The following is a 21,230-nucleotide window of genomic DNA, read 5'->3' as shown; positions in this document are numbered from 1 at the left end:
TCTGCTTGGGGCAATCTCAGAGCAGCTCCCATAGGTCAGGGGTTGAGAAGGGCACTGGGGAGCTGCATGTTCAGCCCCTGTCCTGAAAGCAGAGCACAGAGAGAGCAGCTTTCCTCTAGTGCTGACCTCTTGCTGGAGCTGACACAGCACCGTTGCACTGACACTAGCATGGCAGCATCCTGTATCCTCTGCAGAGCTCTTCTGCTCTGCTCCATCCACCCCAGCAAGAAGAGCTAAGAGTGCAGTAATGCACAGAGGATACCTGCACAGTGCCTTGAGCCCCTGGAGAAGGGTTCTTTTTAATGGACAGTCCCCCAGACACCAGCACAGCCATGCTAGGTGCTGTCTGAACCCAGCAGCAGCTTTGCTTACAGGTAAGCAGGCTTAAGCACAACTGATGCACTGAATTAGGGATTGAAGCAGGCAGCACCCCTCCAAGCTATAATCCATTGCCTTGCTAACACGGATGTAAATTCGATTAGGGTGAGGGAGGGCACAGAGGGAAGGCTGCTGTCTGCTCCCTCTGTGCTGGGCTGCAGCACGCACACAGCATCCCATGCCCTGGGGCTTTGTCCATGGCCAGATCCTGCCCTGTGCCACTGCCCTGATCAGATTTCCTGGGTGCTGATGAGTTTAAGCAGCCTCTGACTCAGGCTGGCCCTGATGGGGTGGCAGAGAGGTCTGGCACGTACAAGAGATGCTCACGGGGCTGAGGAGGGTCCCAGGGACTTCTGCTTGATTCTCCTCTCTGGACAGACCTACCTCTTGCCCTTGGGTTTTTATCATGTCATTGCCAGAGACAGTCATTATTTAACTCAACAGCTAACGTGGGTGCTGGCCGAGGCAGGATGCTCAGAGGAGTCTGTGACCCAGCAGCAGTGGGTGGGAAGAGGCATTCCCTCCTCCTGGTGCATGTCTGTGTCTTAAAGCATGAGGGCTGCAAACGAGAGCATCACCTTTGCAGAGCCTGTGCTCTTCCCAGCTTCCTGCCTTCTCCTAAGGTGTTTCCCTTTTTCCTTTTCCTCAGGTCCAAATGTTCTCTCCCTTGCACCACTGGAGGAATCTCCCCACATTGGAGACAGAAATGAACCTGAGCTTCATGGCTCCTGTTGGAGGATCCTGAGCAGCTTGAGTGAACACCTGCAGCTCTTTGAAGCATGAAAGGTGAGGAGGTTGGGTCGCAGCAAACACCATGACGTGGTGATGGGGTGATGTGGGAGCAGGGACAGGCCACAGCTGGCAAAAAGAGAGCAGCCTTTCTCACTGGGATGTGGGTGGGCATCACAGAGATATTCCATCCCCATTGCTTCTCCCAAACACTGCCACAGCCGAGCCACCTAATGAAATCCTACTTGCCTGTGCATGCTATATTAGGGTTACCATGGATATGGTGCCACAAACACTGGGCTGTGGCTTTGTTATATAAACAGGAGAGATTGCCACAAATACCCAAAATATCTGAGAAGGACAGGAAGAGACAAAAGCATTCGCTGGGTTTGTTTATACAGGGTTGTGTGATGCGGTGGATGGTGTCAGTGGGAGGTGGGAGAGATTTGGGCTGGATCTGAGAACTGGAGCAGAACCGAGCTGACATCGTGGTGGTCTCAGGCTCCGTAGCTCTTAGAGGCTCCCTCTGGGCTGTGCTCTCTGCAGACCATGATGTGATTTGTGCCTTTTGCCATGCTCAAGCTTGCCCGAGCTGAGTGCCACGCAGCCCTCCCCTATTGCTGCCTTATGGGATGGGATTCTGCTGCCTGCAGTGGGAGGGGAATGGGACTGGTGATGCTGGAGACATACACTCAGCTGCTGGAGATGTCCTCACCCAGCAAGGCTGAGCCGTGCCAGGTACAGCAAGTCCCTTTGTGCTGTTGAAGAAATTGTGTAATTCAGAGCAAAAACAGCTCTAGAAATGGAGGTGGAATGTAAGGGAGATAGAGACATCACAGTGGCTAAAATTGTATTGCACTCCCACTCCCCTGCCAATAAAAGCACCATAAATAAAAGTGGCTTTGCAATACCCATCTCCACGCATTGTAACACAGATTCACGTGTCCCTGCAAAAGATGGTCCAGGCAGGATTAGATGCACTTCCATTCTCCATCCGTGGCACCTTCCCATGGTCACCTCGTGGCCTTCCATCTCCCTTCCCTGCAGCCCCAAAGCACTTCTGCATGGCTCTGCTCCCTGCTGCCAGCCCTCCTCACAGCTTTTCCTGTAGCCGTTAATATCTGCAACAGTTAGCAGAAGGTATAATAAAGGGCAGATATAGTGGATAAATATTATATATGTGAATAATTCAATATGGCTCCATTACAGGCTCACCCTACATGGCTTCAGCTTTATCCAGCTTTGGTTCTGGTTGGTGGCCACATAATCCAAGGGTCAAATAGAGCCACATTTGGAAGGAAGATATCACTCGTGTCACAATAACCAAGCTTGAGCCTGCTCCCTGATGGCAGCACATTGTGAGCGGTGCCTTGGGGAAGGAGGAGGGGGGGAAAAGCCTGATTCAGATGCTGAATGATGCAGATCATGAGATATTCCTGGGCAGTTTGATCCCACGCCCTGAGGCAGGTATGAGGAAACAAGAACATGTGGATGCAGGAGTGCACCTATGCTGTGCATACACCAGTGGAGGCATTGCGGGGAAGCAGCTGCTTATAACGTGTGCACCTTACTTAAAGCCTACAAATGGTCTGGCTCCTGGCTGTTGCTGCTCTGTTTATCCCACAGCCTTGGCAGGCACGGGACCCCTTCCAAACGGCAAGGAGAGCCAATGGAAGTTGTCACTGGCCTGTGGCCAGCTCTCGAGGCTTGCGACTGGCTCCCATGCTGCAGCTCCTCATTAGCACTTCCCTTCTGCAATAATGTCTGTTGCAAAGTCTGCCGGATTACAGCTCTTTGCACCCTGTTCTTGTTCAGTCCCTGGCACAAGAAGGCTGTGCTCACAACAGGCTACGGAAATATGTCATAAAAACCTTTCTCTCCTTCACAGGTTCGATAGCTGATCTTTGCAGGGTTGCTTTTAGAGTAAATGGATCTGGTGTTGGAGTTCCACAAAATAAGATCTATACTTGCTGAAGGCAGCTCAAGTATTCGCTAAGTCCTTGCTGTAACATTGTTTTTCCTTGCTGCTGTCCTGGGTTCAGATCTGTGAAGAATTGCTTTGACATATTCGTTATAAAAGCAGCTTGGGAAGAAAGGAGGCTGTTTATTTCCATGCAGGGATAGGGGTACTGAAACTGAAATGAATGGCCCGAAAACGAGCCTCTATCTTTCACATTTCCGAACAAAGATGCAGTGATATATTGCCAGGCAATGACGTTTGACCCATAAAAGTAATAAAAAGCTAAAACTGTGTCTTCTTGGCATAGCTTTCCAATATGTTCTGCGCCAAGCCCAAGCAACCTTGAAGCAGAGCTGAAAAAGAACCACGATATGGACTGCTCAGTGCTAACCAATGCAGTCTGTGATAGTTGAACACTGATGGTCTGAAGTGGACTTTCCAAAGCTGAACTGTTTGTTGTCCCCTTGCTTTCATTTCTCGCTGTCAGACTTGTGCTCAGATCCCTGCTCAGGCGTTTGAACTGCGTGCAAAGTGCACTGAAATTACTGGCGGTAATTAGTTTATTTAGGGAGCAATTAATTAAACACAACTGTTTCCATCTCTATAGATTAAAAGAGTGCTACAAGAGATAGCATCTTAAAAAGAGCAGATGTGCTCTGAAAGGACCAGAGACCAACTGCTCCAGGAGGACAGGACAAGTAGCAGAGGGACAAAGAGAAACACCAAGTTTGGTGTTAGGGATGGCAGTGCCAATGGCTCCGGGGGGTGCCCACCTGGCTGAGAAGTGGCTCCAAGCCCCAGCTTTTCTCTGTTACCAAATGCTTTTGTTTTCGGCTCTGGGACACAAGAACCTTTTCCCTCCCACTCTTTGATGACCTGTGCTCGAGCAGGACGCATTGTGCTCAGAGCTGCACCGCCGGATGGGGCTGCGGATGGGGCTGCCCGAGTCGCTGGGGTGGTACTGATAAGGAAAACGGGGGGGAGCGGCTCTTGCCGTGAACCTCACCGTAACTCCTGGTGAATGGTGCATGGGACAAAGCCGTGTAATGTGTGAAAAGCCACGGGGATGCTTGTGGGGCTAAGTGGGGGGCGGGGGGAGATCCTGGTGTTTTTCCCTTTGTGGGGTCTAGAGGGGTTAGGATGCTTTCCCTGTGCCAGTAGCGGGGATGAAGGCTCCGTGCAGGACCACCGTGCTCTGTGCGGGGACACCCGGGCTCTGCACCCGGGGGGGGTGGGGGGATTTCGGTCTCTATGAGCCGTGGGCTTCCATCCCTATGTATCCAACCCCCGTCCCCCCGCAGCGCGGACACCCCGGCCAGGCCCGCAGCGCGGTGAAGATGAAGAGGAGGACCCGGTGGCGGCGTACTGTGGAGGGAGGGGGCACCGCTTTCACGCGGTGCGGGGCTTTAGGAAAAGGGTTGGGGGGGGGGGGAGAAGCGGGGAAGCGGAGGGGGGGAGGGGGGGCCGCGCTGCTCCGCACCGCCCTCATTGGCGGCCCCGTTGGCGCCGGGGCGCGGGGCGGGGAGGGAGCGGCTCCCCCGCACCGCCGCGGCTGCTGCCGGCACCGGCCATGTGCCGAGAGATGCCCGCTGCCGGCTCGTCCGCTCGGCTCCCTGAGCTGACGTCGGCCTGAGCTCTTGTTTATCTTTCACTTTATTTATTCCTCCCCTCCCCCCCCTTCCCCGAGAATCACTGTTATTCTTATTATTAATTTAATTTATTATTTATTTTCATTTATTTATTTATTTCTACTCTTTTTTTTCCCCCCCCCTCATTCCCGCATTGATGCGCTCCGAGCCGGAGACTTCAGGAGTCGACGCGGTCCTCACCTGAGCGATCCGGCACCATTCCCCCGCTTGAAGGTAAGAGGGGAGGAAAAGGGAAGAGCACCGGCGCTGCACTCGTTCTCCCAGCCTCATTCTTTGCACCGGGGGGGACCCTCAGCGGTGCTTTTTTCTTGCTTATTTCTCTCTCCCCCACCCCCTCCTGGTGCATCCTGGAGCGCTGGGGTAGTCCTGGGGGAATGCCTGCAAAGGGAGAGCAGAGGACAAGCTCCATCTGCAGACTGGGGCTGTGAGGGGTTTGGAGGGGGGAGATGGACATGGAGAATTGCACAGCATCTGCTCCCTGATAGCCTGTGTCAGGGAGACCGGTCCAGCTTCTGCTTTAGCCCAGGATGATAAACACCAGGATGCTCCAATCTTGGTGCTGCTGGTTCCTACAGCATCTTTAGTTCTAAAGCTGTATCTACAAAGGAGGATGTGACAGCATCTCTTGGGGCTGGGGTGGGATGTTTTCTTCCACCTGGATGCTCAGGTCGTGTCCTTGTCCACTCCGGTGACAGCTTGCTCATGTGGCATGTGTGTTCTGGGGACAAAGCTGGCCTCTCTCAGGGCACTTTCCCACAGCCACGCAGCCAGCACCAGGGTCCTTCCTACCTGCTGTCCTGCCTCCAAAGGACATAGGAACCCCCCCATCCTGTCTGGGTCAGAGAGCAGAACAGCCCCAGAGCAGCAGGGATGGAGAGAGATCCAGGGTTGAATGCAAGGAAGGTGACAGCAGGATGATCTGCTGCTTTTGAGCACTATCTGGTTAATACAGCAGCTGGCTGGGGCTGAGCTTGTGGAAGCACATGGACGGTGTTTGTTCTGCAGGATGGGGGGGGTTGTGGGGGAGAGAAATCCCCCGAGGGAAGATGGCTTTTCATTTCCCCCTATTGAGCGGTTTCAGACAGGATTATTTATATTTGACATAACAGATCACCAAACTTGGAAGGCAGTGGGGGTGTGTTCGTACTCATTAAGGTAGACAGTTTTCTGACAGAATAAATTAAAGGTAAGAGAAGACTGCACTCTGAGGTTCAACAGATTGTCTTCCAGCCTAAAAAAATGAGCAATGAAATCAGCATAAAGCCTCAGTGGTAAAATCGTGCTCTTCCATGATGGATGGCTGTCAGTTTAGGAAACCTGGCTGACATCCCAATGCTTAGAGTGCAGACAATGCTCCTGGGTGACCTCACTGGAGCATCCATACCGGTATGACTGGGGTTTCAGTCATCGCATCTGATGTCCTCACTGAGTAAGCAGCTACATTATAATGCGGTTAAGGGAAGTGAGTTTATGTAAATTGTGCATAAACTCACAGCACGACTTGTCCCCACAGCTGCCTTTAGTTGCTGGCCCCGTTGTGGTGGCGTGTGAGTAACAGGATGCTGCTGGCAGCCTTTTATGGCTGTTTCTCTTCTCATCTGGAATTAGCGGTGAGATGCGCTGTGGCTGTCAGTCAGTGAAAAGAGATTTCAAACACCTTAAAGATCATGCAGCTGTAATTAAAGCTGTAACCTCCTTCCTCTGCATGTCAGTGTTTCTGTGCAGAGCAGTGACAAGGAGTCTTAGGAAACAGTGCTGGCGCTCCCAAGAGATAAAGAACTTCAGCAAAATCGCCCCCTAAGTGACTGATGCTGATTTATCACCCCATAGCTGGGGGCATGGCCAGACAAGAGGTGTTTGTAGCTGGCAGCGCTCCTGATGTGACAAGGCTGAGAAAGAGCAGGAGAGGGGTGGAGGAGAGGGGGGGGGGGGCAGGTGTTGGCTTGAGCTTGCCACTCATTCCATTCTAATTTATACTTTTCCCCACGTCGTTGCCTGTCTCCTCTCCTCGTGATCTGATTTATTGCAGTTGGCAGGATTTGTTCACCTTTTGTGAAAGAAAATAAATCACGTTCCTACATAGCAGCTTGGCAGAGGGACTAAAAATATGTAGGGTGATGGACTCTGACCCTGCCCAGACCTTCCAGCCCCATTGGGATCACAGTTGGGACCAATCTAAAACAAGAGACATCAGCATCCTCCAAGCCCTGTGATGCCTGCAGGATCAGCCCCGAGCAGAGGTCAGCTGCAAAGGTTGAAGGAAGATGAAAAGTCATGACAGCATTTTGAATCATCTTCAGACAGCTTAACAAGGGTCGTGACCCATGTAGGGCAGCTCAGAGCACCAGGGGAGGACCTGGCTACCATGGATGGTGCGGGTCACAATGTGCCTGTGTCAGACATGGTGTGGGGACAGGGAATGGGGCTGAATCAGGCCGGATTCACAAGGGCTGGCTCTGCAGAAGACAGGCGATGTGTTTTCAGCTGATGATGCTTGTTGGAGAAGTCATCCATCCGTGGGAAGGCCACTGCTGAGGAGTGGTGACAAAGCTACTGCTGGGGATGAGCTGCTTGATTCCCCCCCCCCTTCCCGGCTCCCAGCTCCTCTTCTGTTAGAGGAGGACTTCAGGGCTTAGCAGTGCCAGCACAGCTGATGTCACTCCATCCCGGCCATGTGCTGGTGCTGCACAGTGCAGACCTGAGGTGAGTCAGGTGTTCAGCTTTGGTCTCCCTCTCCCTTCAGACAGGGATCACACCTGCAATGAGGCAGAGCTGGTACTCATCTTCACACGGGCTCAGTCAAGTCTTGCTCCCCAAGCCCCTGCCAGCTGTCCCCAGTGCTTCCCTTCACATTCCCTACCCCCAGCACCGAATCCATCCACAGTGACAAACACCAATCCAAGCAGTCTATGAGCTCACCAAGCTGTGCTGGGCAGGAACACACACACTGTCCCCATCCGCAGAGTGTGAGCTGACAGTACCTGCCCAGCACTGCTCAGGGAAGGAGTCGGGCTATGTCCCAGCACCCTGGGGCACAGCACAGTGCTTTTATCACAGAGATGGAGACTTGTCACATTCTCTCTGTGACATTATCCTTGCCATCTGCCCGTGGTGAGTTTCCAGAAATAGTCGGGCCCACAGTAGACACGGGTGGCATCTGGATGAATTACTGTTGACTTTTGGAAACACTTAGTAAACAAGACAGGATCTATTGTTTAAAGGTTATTTTGAGAGACTCCGGGCGAGTTATCCGACCATGCGAAGGGGAAAGCCTTAATGGCACTGTGATAATTGCCTTTTTCTAAGGGACCTTTCAGAAGAAAGTTAGCAGAAACCCAAAAGAAAGTCTTAGCCTGTCCTCGGGATGTGATCCAAACAGAAAATACATGGATTTGTGTCTGTTTACTTCAGTGCTGTTGGATCAAGGCTCGGCAATATGTGCCTGGCTGTTGGCTCCTTACCTTGCCCTGGGGGCACTCCGCAGGGGATGAAAGTGATAATATCCCCATCAGCTGGGATGCAGCCTCTGCACCACCAGCTTTAGAAATGGCTTAAGGCCACACCGTGGCTCTACCCTGAGCACAAGCTCATCACAGGGCCTGAGCTGCAGAAGCCCATAAGCTCATTACTGTGTGAACTGCAAGCAGTGGGTGAGCCGCATGGCTGAGATTTCCTCACTCTATGCTGGATGGGAGAAAGGTGAGGGGAAAAGTCTTTTGTTATTTTATATTTCCCTGGGCAGAGCAGATCCGTGTTCTTCAGCAGCATGAGGGTCTCAGCTGGACCGTAATGGACCGAAGTGATCAGGTAGCATTGCCCGTTCCTCCTTGCACCTGCAGAGCTGGCATCAGACAGCACCACTCTGCTCCTTTACCCACCAAGAGGTTCAGACTGAGGTTAAAGCTTTAATGAAAGCAAACACCTGCGGTGAGATGAAATGCCAGAGGATGCACAGGAGATCCCTGCAGCCTGTGATGGGTTCTGCCATCACTGTGCCCCAGGTCTTGTCCCAACTCAGGTTGCTTTTCCCTAGGAAATAGTGCATGCACTGAGCTGATGTGCTGAGCTGCTCTGAGCACCGAGTGTGCATCCCCCTTTGAGCCCATGCTGCATTGGCTTTGCCCTGCACTTCGCATCTGCATCCCTTTTGCTCTCGGAGTAGATTTGGATTCATTTCAAGCTCTGTTGTGGGTTTTCCTGCCCAAACTCTGGCAAACCACTAACTCTCATTTTACTGTTTCTGTTGTCTGACTTTCCGGCCAGACTGCAAGCTGCTGTGTACAGGGAATTCTCCACCCCGGGCCGCCTGCAGTCCCACAATGACCCTATAGTGGTTATCCCTGCTTTTCCATCACCCCTCACCCCCAGCAGATGCTGCCCAAGGTTCGGATGCCCGAGCTCTGTTCGCATCCCTCTAGCGGCAGCGACACTGCTCCTCCAGCGCTGGGGATATTAAGGGTTATACGGAGAAGGCTGGGCTGTCTTAGGGAAAACCCGGCCAGCCCTTCAGCGTTTAGGTTGATCGACAGTCAGTAGAGACTCTGCTTTGATATAAATAGTTGCTGCGATTTGATTCTGCTGCACCTTCAGTTGTAGAAATCACTCACGGTACAATAGAGCGCGTATCGCTGCCCGTTAGTTAACAAAGTATATGCGTGCTATATTGCAAGACATGGTGCCTTTAGTGGAAACGCAAACCAGGCTCCCTCAGGGGAAAACAACTTCTGTATTGATGCTGCTGGAGACTCAGCTTTGAGCAGGGATTTGGATGCCCTGGGTGCTGGAGAGGCTCAGGAGATGCACGGCCTCGAGGGCTGCGTGGTGCCTGCAAGCAGGGATTGGCAGGAATGCCATTTGGAAAGCTCTCATGTGGAAGGAGAAGGATCTCTCTCCTCCTGATTGGCACTGCCTGCTGGGTAGCTCGGCTCTGGGAAGATTAGCAGTGGGATCTGGGGGAAAATAGCCATGCTGCCTGTGTGGGAGTGGAGGTGGGAGCAGGAGGATTATGAGCATTGATTGGGGCTTGCCATTAGGCAGACTTCGTGGTTGGGTTGTGATTTTGCTGTTTGTCCCTGGAGGACTGATTTGCACAGTTTAGCATTGCTGACAGCCCAAGAGTTATTCCCGATTCTTACAGTGGCTCGTGGGATTCAGCCCATAGAAAAGTGGGATTTTCTCGGTGGCATTTCTTTTCCCTTGAGTTTCTGGCATCAGACTTTTGTTTTTGTTCTATGCCGAAATAAAACAGGATAGGTTAGTATAGCAGAAATGCTAAGTCAGGGCTTGAAGCAGTGATTGAGCACCTGGTGGGAAGGCAGGACCAACCCAGGGGAGCTCAGGTGTATTCAATGCACTGAGTGACCAGAAGGGCTGGAGCCAGGATCCACCCCTTCCTAGACCTCATTTAAGGGTTGGGAGTGGTGGTGAAGGTATCTCATTGGAGATCCCTGCATACCTGAGGCCTTCCAAAGGTAAGCAGCTTTTCTTCATTTGTTTTTGTGTCTGTGTCCTTAGTGTTTGGGTTTGTCCTCATTTGCTGCAGCCACAGTCTTTGCTACCCTGCTGTTATTGCTGTGCTTTCCATCATGTTACAGGACTGCACTTACAGAAAATGCAAGGCTTTGATACCAGATTCTGAGAAACCAAGCACTGATCTCACTTGCTCTCTGGGTACGTACCTTTGTGAGTAGATAGAGGGCAGCTGAACTATCATCTGAGGTCATAGAATCATTTGAGATGGAAAGGACCCTTCAGGGCTGTCTGGTCCCGCTCCCTGCCATGATCAGGGACACCCACAGCTCCACCAGCTGCTCACATCTCCTGACCTTCGGTGTCTGCAGGGATGAGGCACTGCCACCTCTCTGGATGACCTGTGGTAGTGCCATCATCACTTGACTGAAAGCAAATAAACCCCATAAATACTGCTGGGTTGTGGCAGCGCTGTTAGCTGCGGAGTGTTGGAGCTTTGAGGCTCAGAAATGGGTAAACATTTATATGCTGAAATGCTGAACCCAGAGCTTCTGTTTTGCTCAAGGGCAGAGATTTACAGAGGCTTGGATGCTTCACTGGTGGACACCCATCCCCTTCCTTGGGCCTGGGAACAGCCATCCCCAGCTTAGCTTGGTGGCAGCAGTGCTGCTTTGGCTCTGGGTGTGCATGGGGAGCATCACTGCATTGCTCTTCAGGGCCTCTCCGGATCAAGGAGTCATTTCAAAGGCAGTGCTTGCATCGTCTCAGTGCTGATGCCAGGCAAAAAGATACATCGCATGTCTTTTGATTTCTGAAAGATGCCATCCCTGGGAACAGTCGATATTTCAAACATTTGATCTCAGCAGCTCTGCTAAGCCCACGTGCTTTTAAGTAGAGCACTTTGTGTGAAGGTTTTCCCTGCTCCTTTCTTTGCCCACTGACGGCTTTCAGCTGAGCTCTACGAATTACTTTATCTCTTCTGCTTTTTTGATTAGGGTTGTTTTGTTGTGGTGGGTTTTCTCCCTCTGATCCCTCAGCAAAAAAAGCTGTAGCAGAAGTAAGAAGAGGGAAATAAATGGGAAATTTACTGACAACGCTTCAGCAAAGATGCCAACAGTCTGGAAATTACCCTCTCAGACGACAGTCCGTATTAATTCCCCCTGATGCAGTAAAGATAAATCCTTATTAGAAATGAGAACATAAGGAGATTTTACTGCCCATGAGGAAACTCCTGATCACGAGCCACGAGGAAGCGTGTTGCCTTCTTTGCTTCCCTGTTGATCCATGCACCATGCGAACTTGCTGGGCTGGAGTGGGAAAAACACTCTTCTTGCTTTCCCTTGCATGGGTTCAGCCTGAGCCTTTGTGTGAAGCTGTAGCTATGGAAACTCTCTACCTTTTTTTTTTTTGGGGTTTTGTTGTTGTTTTTAAGGCAAAAAGGTGTGTGTATCTTTGTGGAGATCCCAGGTGCTGCCATTCAAGCAGCCCTGTGGGCACATCCATGGCTGCTGCTCATCTCCCTGAGGCAGCAAGATCAGTTCCCTTGTCTATGACACCCAGCAGAGACCCTACGTGGGGTAATCCACTAAATGGGGTGAAAGCTCATTCCTGCAGCTGGATAGGGGATGCTCCCTGGAGCTCCCAATCTGCATCATTAAATGAGCTCCATAGAAATAGCACTTTGTGCTGTCCCCAACCCATAGGCCCATCGGTCCTGGGTAAATGAGGCTCAATTGAGCCATCCACATATCCCTTGCAGAAGACCTTCCTGTCCTTCTGAGCTGTGCTCTCACCTTGTGGAAATGCAAAGCTGAGCGGATTTGCTGCTTTGTGGAATTGTACCCTGCCTGTGTCCTTCCTTCCTTTCCCTATCCCTGATGGAGGAGCCTCGACACCTGTAGGGTCCTGGGTGAGGTGGGACTCTTTGTTCCCCCCTGGCACCATGACATGGAGGAGCACCGAGCTCACCACAGCTCAAGGAATCACTGTGAGCTGGCAATGTGCTGCTGTGTGCCAGCCTTCCCGCTGCCTGGGCCATCCTGGCTGCAGTGTCACAATTCCTCAGAGCTTTTTGCCCTTGTCCTCTGCGTCAGCATCACTCACTTGGTGAGAACTGCTGAAGACAGCTCCTGCTCCCAGCCAGGTGCTGTCCTCTGCCAGCAGCATCGTGCTCTCAGGGCAGCACTTGCAGAAGGACAAATTCCCCCTTTTTCCAACTTTGCCGCTCAGTTTTCTGCCCATTGGGTCTTTGTAACCTTTCAGCTGCTCTGTGCTGGGTTATGATGGAGATGGAGCAGTCCACACTGGAACAGAAAGAAGTACAGATTGGGATGGATGGCCAGGAGCAGCTCCTTGCTGGAGGCTCTCCCCACCCTCTCTCTTATTTTCCCCCTTAGCACTGACTACTGCTTATCTCAAGCTGCTAATACCAAAACCTGCGCTCTGATGCTAATATCTCAGGCGGACTAAGCTACAGTTCAAGAGGAGATTAAATGATGCAGGGTGGAAAGACAGCCTGTCTTGCCTATTCTTTCTTTCCTCCCTTTCTGAAGGAGTTCAGACAGCTTAGGAGTGTTCTGGATGACAGCGGATGTATGGAAATAATTCCTGGTGCTTATGCAGAGTGGGGTTGTTTGGGCAGGGACAGATGGGATTGAGGAGGGCAAAGCTTTCTGCTGTGGGTTACCCTGTTTGTTCCAGGTGTGCTGGAGCAGCTGCCAGTTTCCTCCCCTGTTCCCTTTAATTTGGAGCAAAGCAACACCTTGATAAGATCCCAGGGCACTGCAATGGCACCAGGTGGTGTTCCTCCCGTCCCTCCCCAGCAGCATGGCTGCTCTCCTCTTAGCAGCTGTAGTTGCTTACATCCACGCCTGGAGTTGTGCTCGCTAAGCCTCAGTGCTGCTTTGATGAGCTGTGCAAATATTTTACATTAGATGTGATTTGGTTGTATTAAACAACATTATTGCTTCATTATTGCTGTGTGCTTGCTCTGTGCTTGCTCTGTGCTGGGGCTGGCAGCCCCTGGATTGATTCACTTTGCAGGCATTCTGAAGTGAGCATTAAGAAGGCTCTCTGAGCTGATCTCTGTTTTAAATCCTAATAACACTTATTAGGGTGGGTGGGGGATTGTAAACTGTCCCACGATAGCCTGGTTGTTGCAAACTTTTATCAGTTATCTGGTGTAGGAAAACCTGAAACTCAGAGTAGCTGTAATGTGTGTGATGTTGTGCTGGGTTCTGCTCTGATGCATCACCTGCAGGGATGCATACCCACAGCATATGGAAAAGTCTTCTGCTCTTCAGGAACACAGTGGCTTCTCTGTCAGTTTTGGGGCCGCTACGTAATGTTTAACAAAGTGCTTCAGGCTATAAAATGGTGCAGGATGATAATGAGAGCAGGCAGAAGGAGTGTGATGTTTGACTGTCCCCATTGCCCCAGTGTTGGCACTGCTCTGCGAGCAATAATACTGAAAAGGGGCAGAGCAGAGAGGAGCAATCCTGGGGCAATGAGGAGCATGCTGTGGGCCATGATAGATGCAGTCTTTATGCCTGCTTTATCCTGATCATGCAGGAGTGGTGCAGCCCCGTGATCCGGGTGCTTTGCAACTGGGGAGCCACATTCTCTGCCTGTGTTGCTGACAGCTGCCTGGTCCACTGGCTTCCTGTGTGCGAAGCCTTGTGCTGGCACTCTGCCTGCTGCTCTGAGCAGCCCAGCTCTCATTCATTGACTGGGTAGGATTACAGGAGCCGGGGGGAAATGTAGGAATAAGGCTGCATTGACCACCAAACATATTTGAACTGATAGTAGCTGTTTGCTGCTTCCTCTCTTGGGTTCACCCTCAGGCAGAGCCTTGGCACCAGGGCACAGCGGGGTGCTCCCTTTGTTCCCCCTTTTTCCCCTTGTTGACCTCTTTCCTTTTCTTTCAAAATGGGGTGAAATCAGAAGCATTGGCATTAGGGCTGGACATGCATGGAAGAGCTGGAGAATGGCTGCTCTGTGGGTTGAGTGTGCTGCAGAGGAGCAGTTGGCAGGGGATGCTGGGAGCGTGCTGCAGTAAAACAGGCCATGGGGTTACCTGTGTGGGTGAGGTGCAGTGTCTTTATGTGGGCAGAGCTTTGGTGAGACCAGTGCTCCCATCTGAGGTTCAGTTTTGGAGACTTGCCCTCATGGCTCTTCCAAGTAGTACACAAGGCTTTGGGGTGACTGTTGGGATGGGAAATAATGGGATAGGGTGCAATGAGTGTAGGCTCTGCTCATGGGGAGTCCTGATTAAAAGGTTTTTCCAGCCATAAATCCCACGATCTGATTTAACCAGAACTTGAGGGTCTTCTAAAGAAACCTCTCTGTGCTCCCCCTAGCAGTCCCCAGCTGTCAGCCTGCAGGTAGCAGCAGAGTGCCTGCAGCACTCCAACATCTGGAACAAGGGCAGAAGCCACCAGTCTGAGGTTGGAGCCACTGATTGCTCTGCTTTTGCCTCCTCCAAACTGCAAGGGACACCAAACCCCATTTACTCTTGCACTGAGCTATACATCTGTGGCAGGCTGGAACCATCCAGCCATGGATGTCCTGGCAAAACCAGGCAAATGGTGCAGGGTTATGTCTGCACCAGACTCATCCTGGAGCAGCTGTGCAGGGAGGTAGCTTAGGCTTGTTGAGGGGCTCAGGTATCCTCTCAAGCTTTAGGGCTCTTCATGTTCCCCAGGGTCAAGGGAGGAGCCAAACTGCTGTGGATGTGTCTACTGCTGCCTGCGTTCCTCATAGCGGGGTTCTTGCATACCTTCCCTGAGACCACAGCAGAGCTGCAAAGCACTTCCTTTTACCAAAGTATTTATTACTGAATATATGAACCTGGGAGCCTGCGGAGCGTGAAATTAGGAACAAATGTAAAAAGGAGGTCTAGACAGGAATTGTTCTGCTTATGGGTTTTTTTTCCCCCCACTCCCTCCTTTGCACGCTGGAGAGTTTAATGCTTCCAGGTACATGGTTTTAACCAGACAAGTATGTTGCAAAAGGAAAAACAGAGTGATGCAAATGGCCTTGTTCTGAGCGGAGCAGTGGCTGTCATGCCATGCATGGCTGACCACAGGGTGTCGGGGATTGGAAGGGAGGAATGCAGAGAAAATTGCTGTGTGCTCCCCTTGTTTGCCCCTGGGGCATGTAACCCTTTAATTCATGGTGAGGCAGCAAATGGGAGCAGGAAAGGTCCCAGGGCTGGAGCACCAAGTGCTGCCCTCTGCCCCTCTCTGAGCAGCTGATGCTTCCAAATCACTTATGCAGTTTTGGATGACGTTTCCTGTTTCCCTGCTCTGAACCCCCATAGGGTTTTTGCCCCAGGGATAGGGTAGGATTTGGCAGAGCTCTTACCCTGTGGCCATACAAGAAGCTCTCAGCCATTACACAGCAGCACAAATCCCCTTGCTCCTAGAGCTCTGCTCAGCAGCAGCGTAAAATGTGATACTGCTTTATCCATTCAGTACTTACCCAACTTTAGCAGGACATTAAGCACCTGAAAATATGCCACAGATTTATTTTCTTTGGAAGCAAGTTAAATCCCTGACAGATCCAGTTGCTTTTCCTCAGGTGCTGAAGTAATTTGGGTTTGGGGAAGCTGGTTTTTTGGTTTAACCTGATATCACGAGCTGGAGGCCAGTTTTGTTAAAGCACTTGTCGGGTAGGTGGTCACAGTTTGCTCTCTCTGTCAATTTATGTCACTTGTCCCAGTCCCAGACTGATGCTTGCAGTTCTTGGGCTGTGGAGTGATGCTGCTGTAAGGAGGGGTGTGCGTGCAGCTGTGCCTGTCCCCATTATCCCCTGGGGGTGAAGAGTTTGGCATTATTCTGCATAGGATGGTGAGAACTTCAGGCTTTTGGGATAGGGACTGCAGGGCTCGTGTTCATCTTGCACTGTGCATCTGCTTAGCGTGGGGAGTGGGGACCTTAGCCCTTTGCCATGTCTGTGCTAGAATGCAGTTTCCCCTATGGATGCTTTGTGGGGGGAAGGGGGGGCGAGAAGATGCTACTCCCAGCAATACAGCTTTCAGAAGCATCATCCCATGTGCCCCCATGCTGCCTTGATTTCATCTTGGCCACAGCAAAGCCAGAAGCTCTGTGCCCACTGCATGGTGCAGTTTCATCCCATGCTGCTGCTTTGTGGGGGTGAGGAGCACCTGTCCGTGCACTCATTGAAGGCTCACTTAGCAGCTCCAGTTATTCCAAATTAAAATACCACATTGTTTTCATGAGGAAAATGGATTATAGGCTCAGAGAAAAAATGTGCATGGCTCCAATGCCCCACTTGTTGTGAAGCAGGAGCCAGGCACAGGCCATAGGCAAGTCCCCATCCCCAGCATGGAACATGATTTGTGCCATGGGGCTGTGAGACTCATGGCCAAACTCTATGCTGGCATCATGCAGGTTTTATTTCCCTGGGCCTCCCTCTTGCATGCAGAGTAGTGTGGTGGTGCACAGACTTGCTGGCCAGGATGGGGTTTTCATTGCAGGACCATTTGTGCAACTCCCATAGGGCCCCACTGCTGCTGCTCACTCCCTCCATCAACCTGCAGTTGCCAGAGCTCAATTACTCAGCCCACCTGCAGGCTGCAATAACACTTAGCAAAGTTCTCCCCCACCACACTGGGCTTTTTCCATCCTCCTCCAGCTGTCAGGTGGCATTTGGAGGGGTTGGGGGCTCCCGTGATGGCTTTCACAGTACTACCATCCAGCCTGATCACCTGCAGGAGAGGGGAGAGCTTGCAGGCAGACCCAGTGGGAGCCCTCTACAAATAAGAGCAGAGTATCCCATCCCTTCCCAACTCATCCAGTCCCATTTGAACCCTCTTCCTGTCCAGTCCCATCTTATCACATATCCCAGCCCTCACCACTCCATGTGCTCTTTGTTGCAGGCTGTTAATGGAGAAGAGGGCGAATGACAGCCGGGACTGTGGTCATCACAGGTGGAATATTAGCAACTGTCATTTTACTTTGTATCATCGCTGTCCTCTGCTACTGTAGGCTCCAGGTAAGGCAGGGCAATGCATGAGGGATGGGACAGGGTAAACCAATCCCATCTCCCACGTGTGGGGTGAGAGCGTGGGGATCCCAGCTGAGCCCCATCTCATTCCAGTACTACTGCTGCAAGAAGGATGAATCCGAGGAGGATGAGGAGGAGCCCGACTTTGCCGTGCACTCCCACATCCCTCCGCTCCACTGCAACCGCAACGTAGTGCTGACCAACGGGCCATCCCTCTACAGCTCCTCACCCTTCAGCAAGAAGGTAACTCCGAGTCGAAGCGGCTGCCCGGGCTGCGGGCAATATGAGCCGCCAACCTTCTTCCTCCAGGAGCCCCCGGAGGAGCTGCACAACGGAGGGGACCGAGTCAGTTTCCAGACCGTCAGCCAGGAGGAGCTCGACCTGCCGGTGAACGTGGGTAACCTGCAGGCACTCAACCCCAACCGGCTGTCGGCCATGCGTGAAGCCTTCTCCCGCAGCCGCAGCATCAGCACCGACGTGTGAGCCCGGCACCGCATGGAGGACTTCTTATAAATCCATTACAGTGTTTTGAAATAAAAACTAAAACAAAAAAGCAGGAGGGGGGTGGGGGGAAGGAAGGAGTTGAATGTATTGCTGCATAGGCAGAGATGAGCTAAACTTCAGTATAAAGGTTAGCAAGAAATAAAAGGGGGGGAAGTGGGGGGTGGGTTGGTGGGCAGCTGGGACATGAGGTTTTTCTAGTGCTGCGTTGCATTTTCTTTTCTTTTTTTTTTTTTTCTTTTATAAAGAGGATTTTGATATTGTGCACCCTTTTATACAGTGTCAGTGCCCGTCCTCCACCTGCAGCTGGTGGGCAGAGTGTTAAGCAAGTGATGGGAGGCTGCAAAGCAGCTCGAGCTGCAAGGCTGCTGTGCTGTAGGGACAAGTGGCACCTGGGAGCTGCTGGTCCTGCTGTGCAAATATATAGAGCCAGCACAGTCCCCTGGCAAAGCCTTCTGCCACTGCTCTGTGCTGCAGCCATGCACATCCCATCCCTGTCGTGTGCTCTCTTGCTCCTCCCATTTGCTGTTTCCCCCTGGGTCCCAATGGGGCAGAAGCAGTGGGCTCAGACCTGACACTGCTGATAGAGATGGGTTATCAATCAAGTTACTTAGGGCAAGGAGGGAGGAATGATTCCAGATGGAGGAATGCACCCACAGCTGCCCTCTCCAAATAATGAGCCTCCCCTCTCCAAATGATGCCATATGCTTCTTCTAATCTAGAGAGCTGAGTGCTGGCAGAGTGAGAGTGCACCCATGTGTGCACACACGCCCCTGCATGCACATTTCTACTTTAATTCTGAAGATTACCATAAGATTTACTTCCCATTATTATTATTTCTTACAAATAGAAGCACCCACAGCCCTTCCTTCCCAGCCAGGGATGTGGCAGAACACTTAGCTCCCTCCTTGCTGTCTCCTGCATACAATTTCTCTTGCACAACACCCTCTTGCCCCAGGTTGGGCATTATTCAGGTTAAAATCATCACCCTGTGTTGAGGCAGTGCTTGCTGCTGCAGAGGAAGGATGGCTGCAAATAGACCCTAACAGCCTCAGTGCAGTGCCTGGGGCCAGGCTTTGTTTTTAGAGATGCAATGAGAAGGAAGCACCGCTGTTCCATAGCCCTCAGCATACACACAGTGTGCGCAGCCCATCTGGAGACGCTGCTTCATCTGCAAGAGCTTTTAATCCCCTAGGAAACCTTGCAAAGCACAAGTCAGCCTCTGCAATCCAGTACTTTGATAGTTTGGGGTTTCTGCAGGGGACTGAGGGCTTGGATTTGGCCACATTGAATCGCAGCACCCACTCCAGGCAGCAGGACCATGGCTGTACAGCACTCACAGCAGCTTGTTTGAATGCATTCAACCTTTGAGTTCTTCACCCTTCTTGTGAACATCTTCTTGTTCCAGCTTTCTCCTATTTCTTCTTCTATTTTTGGGGGGGAGGTTGGGGGTTTCCTTCTGGTGTAGCTTGGAAACTAAGCAAGTGATTGACATTCTTTAACCTTCACTTGGCAAACTGTTGTACAGGACTTGGGGAACCATTGAAGAAGAAGAAAAAAAAAATCATAATAAACTACTTTGACACAGGTTTTGTGGCCAACCTTTGTGTACCCACACGGTGAAACACACAGAGCAGTGGTTGCAGAAGTGCCACAAGGGTGCAGGATTTCCCCCCTTGTGAGATGCTCAGTGTACAAGAGAGGTACAAGCCTGGGTTTGGGCACAGGCATCAAAGGGAGATGCTCAGTGAACTCTACCCATAGGCATATGGAGCCATAATCGCCTTCAGAGTCCCTTTTTTCTCTAGTTCCCTATCAAACCTCTTTGCTTTCATGCTCCTTTAGAACCTTGCAGTCCTTAAACCTACACATCACCCCAAATCCCACAGCAAAAGGCCAGGAATGACCCAACTCAGGGACTTTTCTTTACATCCAGGGCAGGGAGCTGCTTTTCTCCCCCCAGGAACAGGCCCAGCAACCAACCACCCTTTGCAAACTGAAGAATAAAACAAGATACCACCATAAATATGACAACTTTATTAAAATATACATATGAGTACAAATTAATGATTACATGGATAAAGTTCACTGTCTGTAAACAAATATATTAAAAAAGAGCACGTCTTTTTTGTGATATAAAGTGCAGTTATGTTTCCATATTATATACAATATGCCAGCAACACAGGGGGGTGGGGTGGGGTTTGTAAGGACTATGGCACTAAGATTTGGTTACAGGATTAAATCCTCTGAAAAAGTATACACCTACATATTACAAAAGAGGGCTTGAGTTCATTTAGTGAATGAGAATCTGCTTCCCACCATGTTAAATGTGAGAAAGCATTGGGGATAAATCAGGGGAGGAGGCACTCACCCCCCCCCCCCCCCCTCTGCTAGGGAACACATCAGTGCTTTCACTCCGATGGGTTTGTGCCCACCCCACACTTGCATAGGCAAAAGAAACCAAAGGACAAGACCTTGTGAAACCATGTGAATGGCTGCTGCTGGGGGAATCAAATATACACGATCCTATGTACAGCTCTGATAACCAATGTACAGCAGCTCTGAAAGCAAGCCGTGCCAGTGGAGTGAGGAAAGGAGCATCCATCCCCAACGCTCACCTGCAGGGCTCTGGGCCCCAACCCCACACTAGGAGTGGGGTGTGCGGCAGGAGCGGCAGCAGGCTTTGCTGTAGTACCAGTGGCTGCACAGGTTCACTTTGATGGCCAAAGCACAGTTGGTTCCTGCCTGGTCCTGGCAGCTGTCATCTGCAGGGGAGAGAAGAAGAAAGGCATGGGTATAGAAAGAATAAAACACAGCACCAACAATACAAGTCCATACGATCCCCTTTGGCACCACACACAACCCTGCTGTGTGGCTGTGCAAAACATCACCCCATCTGTCACCACCACGTCCCTGCTACGAGGCAGAGCATCCCTGGAGAAGCCATGTGCTTTCTCCATGAATATCATGGTCATGGCCAAGGTCCAAATTCCATCACATAAGGCCTGACCCGGGGAGCCTCACTTGGTCCCACTCCACAGCTCAGGCTCTTCCCTATGGAGCAGAGCTGCCCAGACATCACTGAAGTCAACAAGGGACCACTATAACACACACCCAGCTCCCTCCAGAGTATTATTTCACTTCAAGTTTGTATTTAAGTTGTAATTTTTGCATAGTATCCATAGGAAGCACAACAAGAACCTGCTCTGAGGGGATCACGGGAGGCCCCCAAAGGCCCACACCACATCCCTGACCCACAGGGGAGGCAGAGCTGTCAGCAAAGGCACCCTTCGAGCCACGAGCTGCCCCAGGCCTGCCTGCTGCCTTCCTGCTCTTCTCCTGCATTGGCCTTATTCTCAAATCCTATTAAAGAATTAGAACCGTGTGTTTGCTAAAGATCACAGGGGCTTTGAGCCAGCAGACGAGTCAGATAATGAGAGAGTTACAAATCCCGCAGGACATTCGGAGACCAAAAATCATTAAAATAATGGCACAGACGAAAAACTTCCTAGACA

At 51.3% G+C, this 21,230-nt stretch overlaps 2 protein-coding genes across 15 annotated transcripts in view; one reads left to right on the top strand and one right to left on the bottom strand.

Moving 5' to 3' along the window:
• The first annotated feature begins 4,502 nt into the window (after positions 1-4,502).
• On the top strand, positions 4,503-19,304 carry FAM163B (family with sequence similarity 163 member B). 4 transcript variants are annotated; one of them, XM_072352844.1, is made up of 4 exons: positions 4,503-4,929; positions 10,311-10,386; positions 17,087-17,202; positions 17,308-19,304. In XM_072352844.1, exons 3-4 carry the CDS (start codon positions 17,110-17,112, stop codon positions 17,695-17,697), a joined length of 483 nt encoding a protein of 160 aa, XP_072208945.1. In that variant the 5' UTR covers positions 4,503-4,929; positions 10,311-10,386; positions 17,087-17,109; the 3' UTR covers positions 17,698-19,304. The 4 variants fall into 4 exon arrangements, with proteins under 4 accessions (XP_072208945.1, XP_072208943.1, XP_072208944.1 ...); XM_072352843.1 differs by lacking the exon at positions 4,503-4,929 and adding an exon at positions 9,706-10,187; XM_072352842.1 differs by lacking the exon at positions 10,311-10,386 and having other exon boundaries at positions 4,504-4,929.
• ADAMTSL2 (ADAMTS like 2) overlaps positions 19,155-21,230 on the bottom strand; it is a 20,352-nt gene continuing 18,276 nt past the window's right edge. For all 11 annotated transcript variants that reach the window (XR_011905545.1, XM_072352834.1, XM_072352831.1 and 8 more), the window contains one exon: positions 19,155-20,480. Coding sequence is in view for 10 of the 11 variants with exons in the window: in XM_072352834.1 (XP_072208935.1) it covers positions 20,362-20,480 (119 nt within the window). In the remaining variant the exon portion in view is untranslated. The remainder of the gene's footprint in view (positions 20,481-21,230) is intronic.

This window comes from Excalfactoria chinensis, chromosome 18 (genome assembly GCF_039878825.1).
Source record: "Excalfactoria chinensis isolate bCotChi1 chromosome 18, bCotChi1.hap2, whole genome shotgun sequence".
Taxonomy (NCBI): Eukaryota; Metazoa; Chordata; class Aves; order Galliformes; family Phasianidae; genus Excalfactoria; species Excalfactoria chinensis.
This window is presented reverse-complemented; position numbering and strand designations above follow the sequence as displayed.

Bases quoted from the DNA above. Each gene is read 5' to 3' on its own strand.
- FAM163B (XM_072352844.1), top strand. From the start codon at position 17,110: ATGACAGCCGGGACTGTGGTCATCACAGGTGGAATATTAGCAACTGTC. The intron at 17,203-17,307 runs GTAAGGCAGGGC...ATCTCATTCCAG, and splicing joins TCTGCTACTGTAGGCTCCAG to TACTACTGCTGCAAGAAGGA.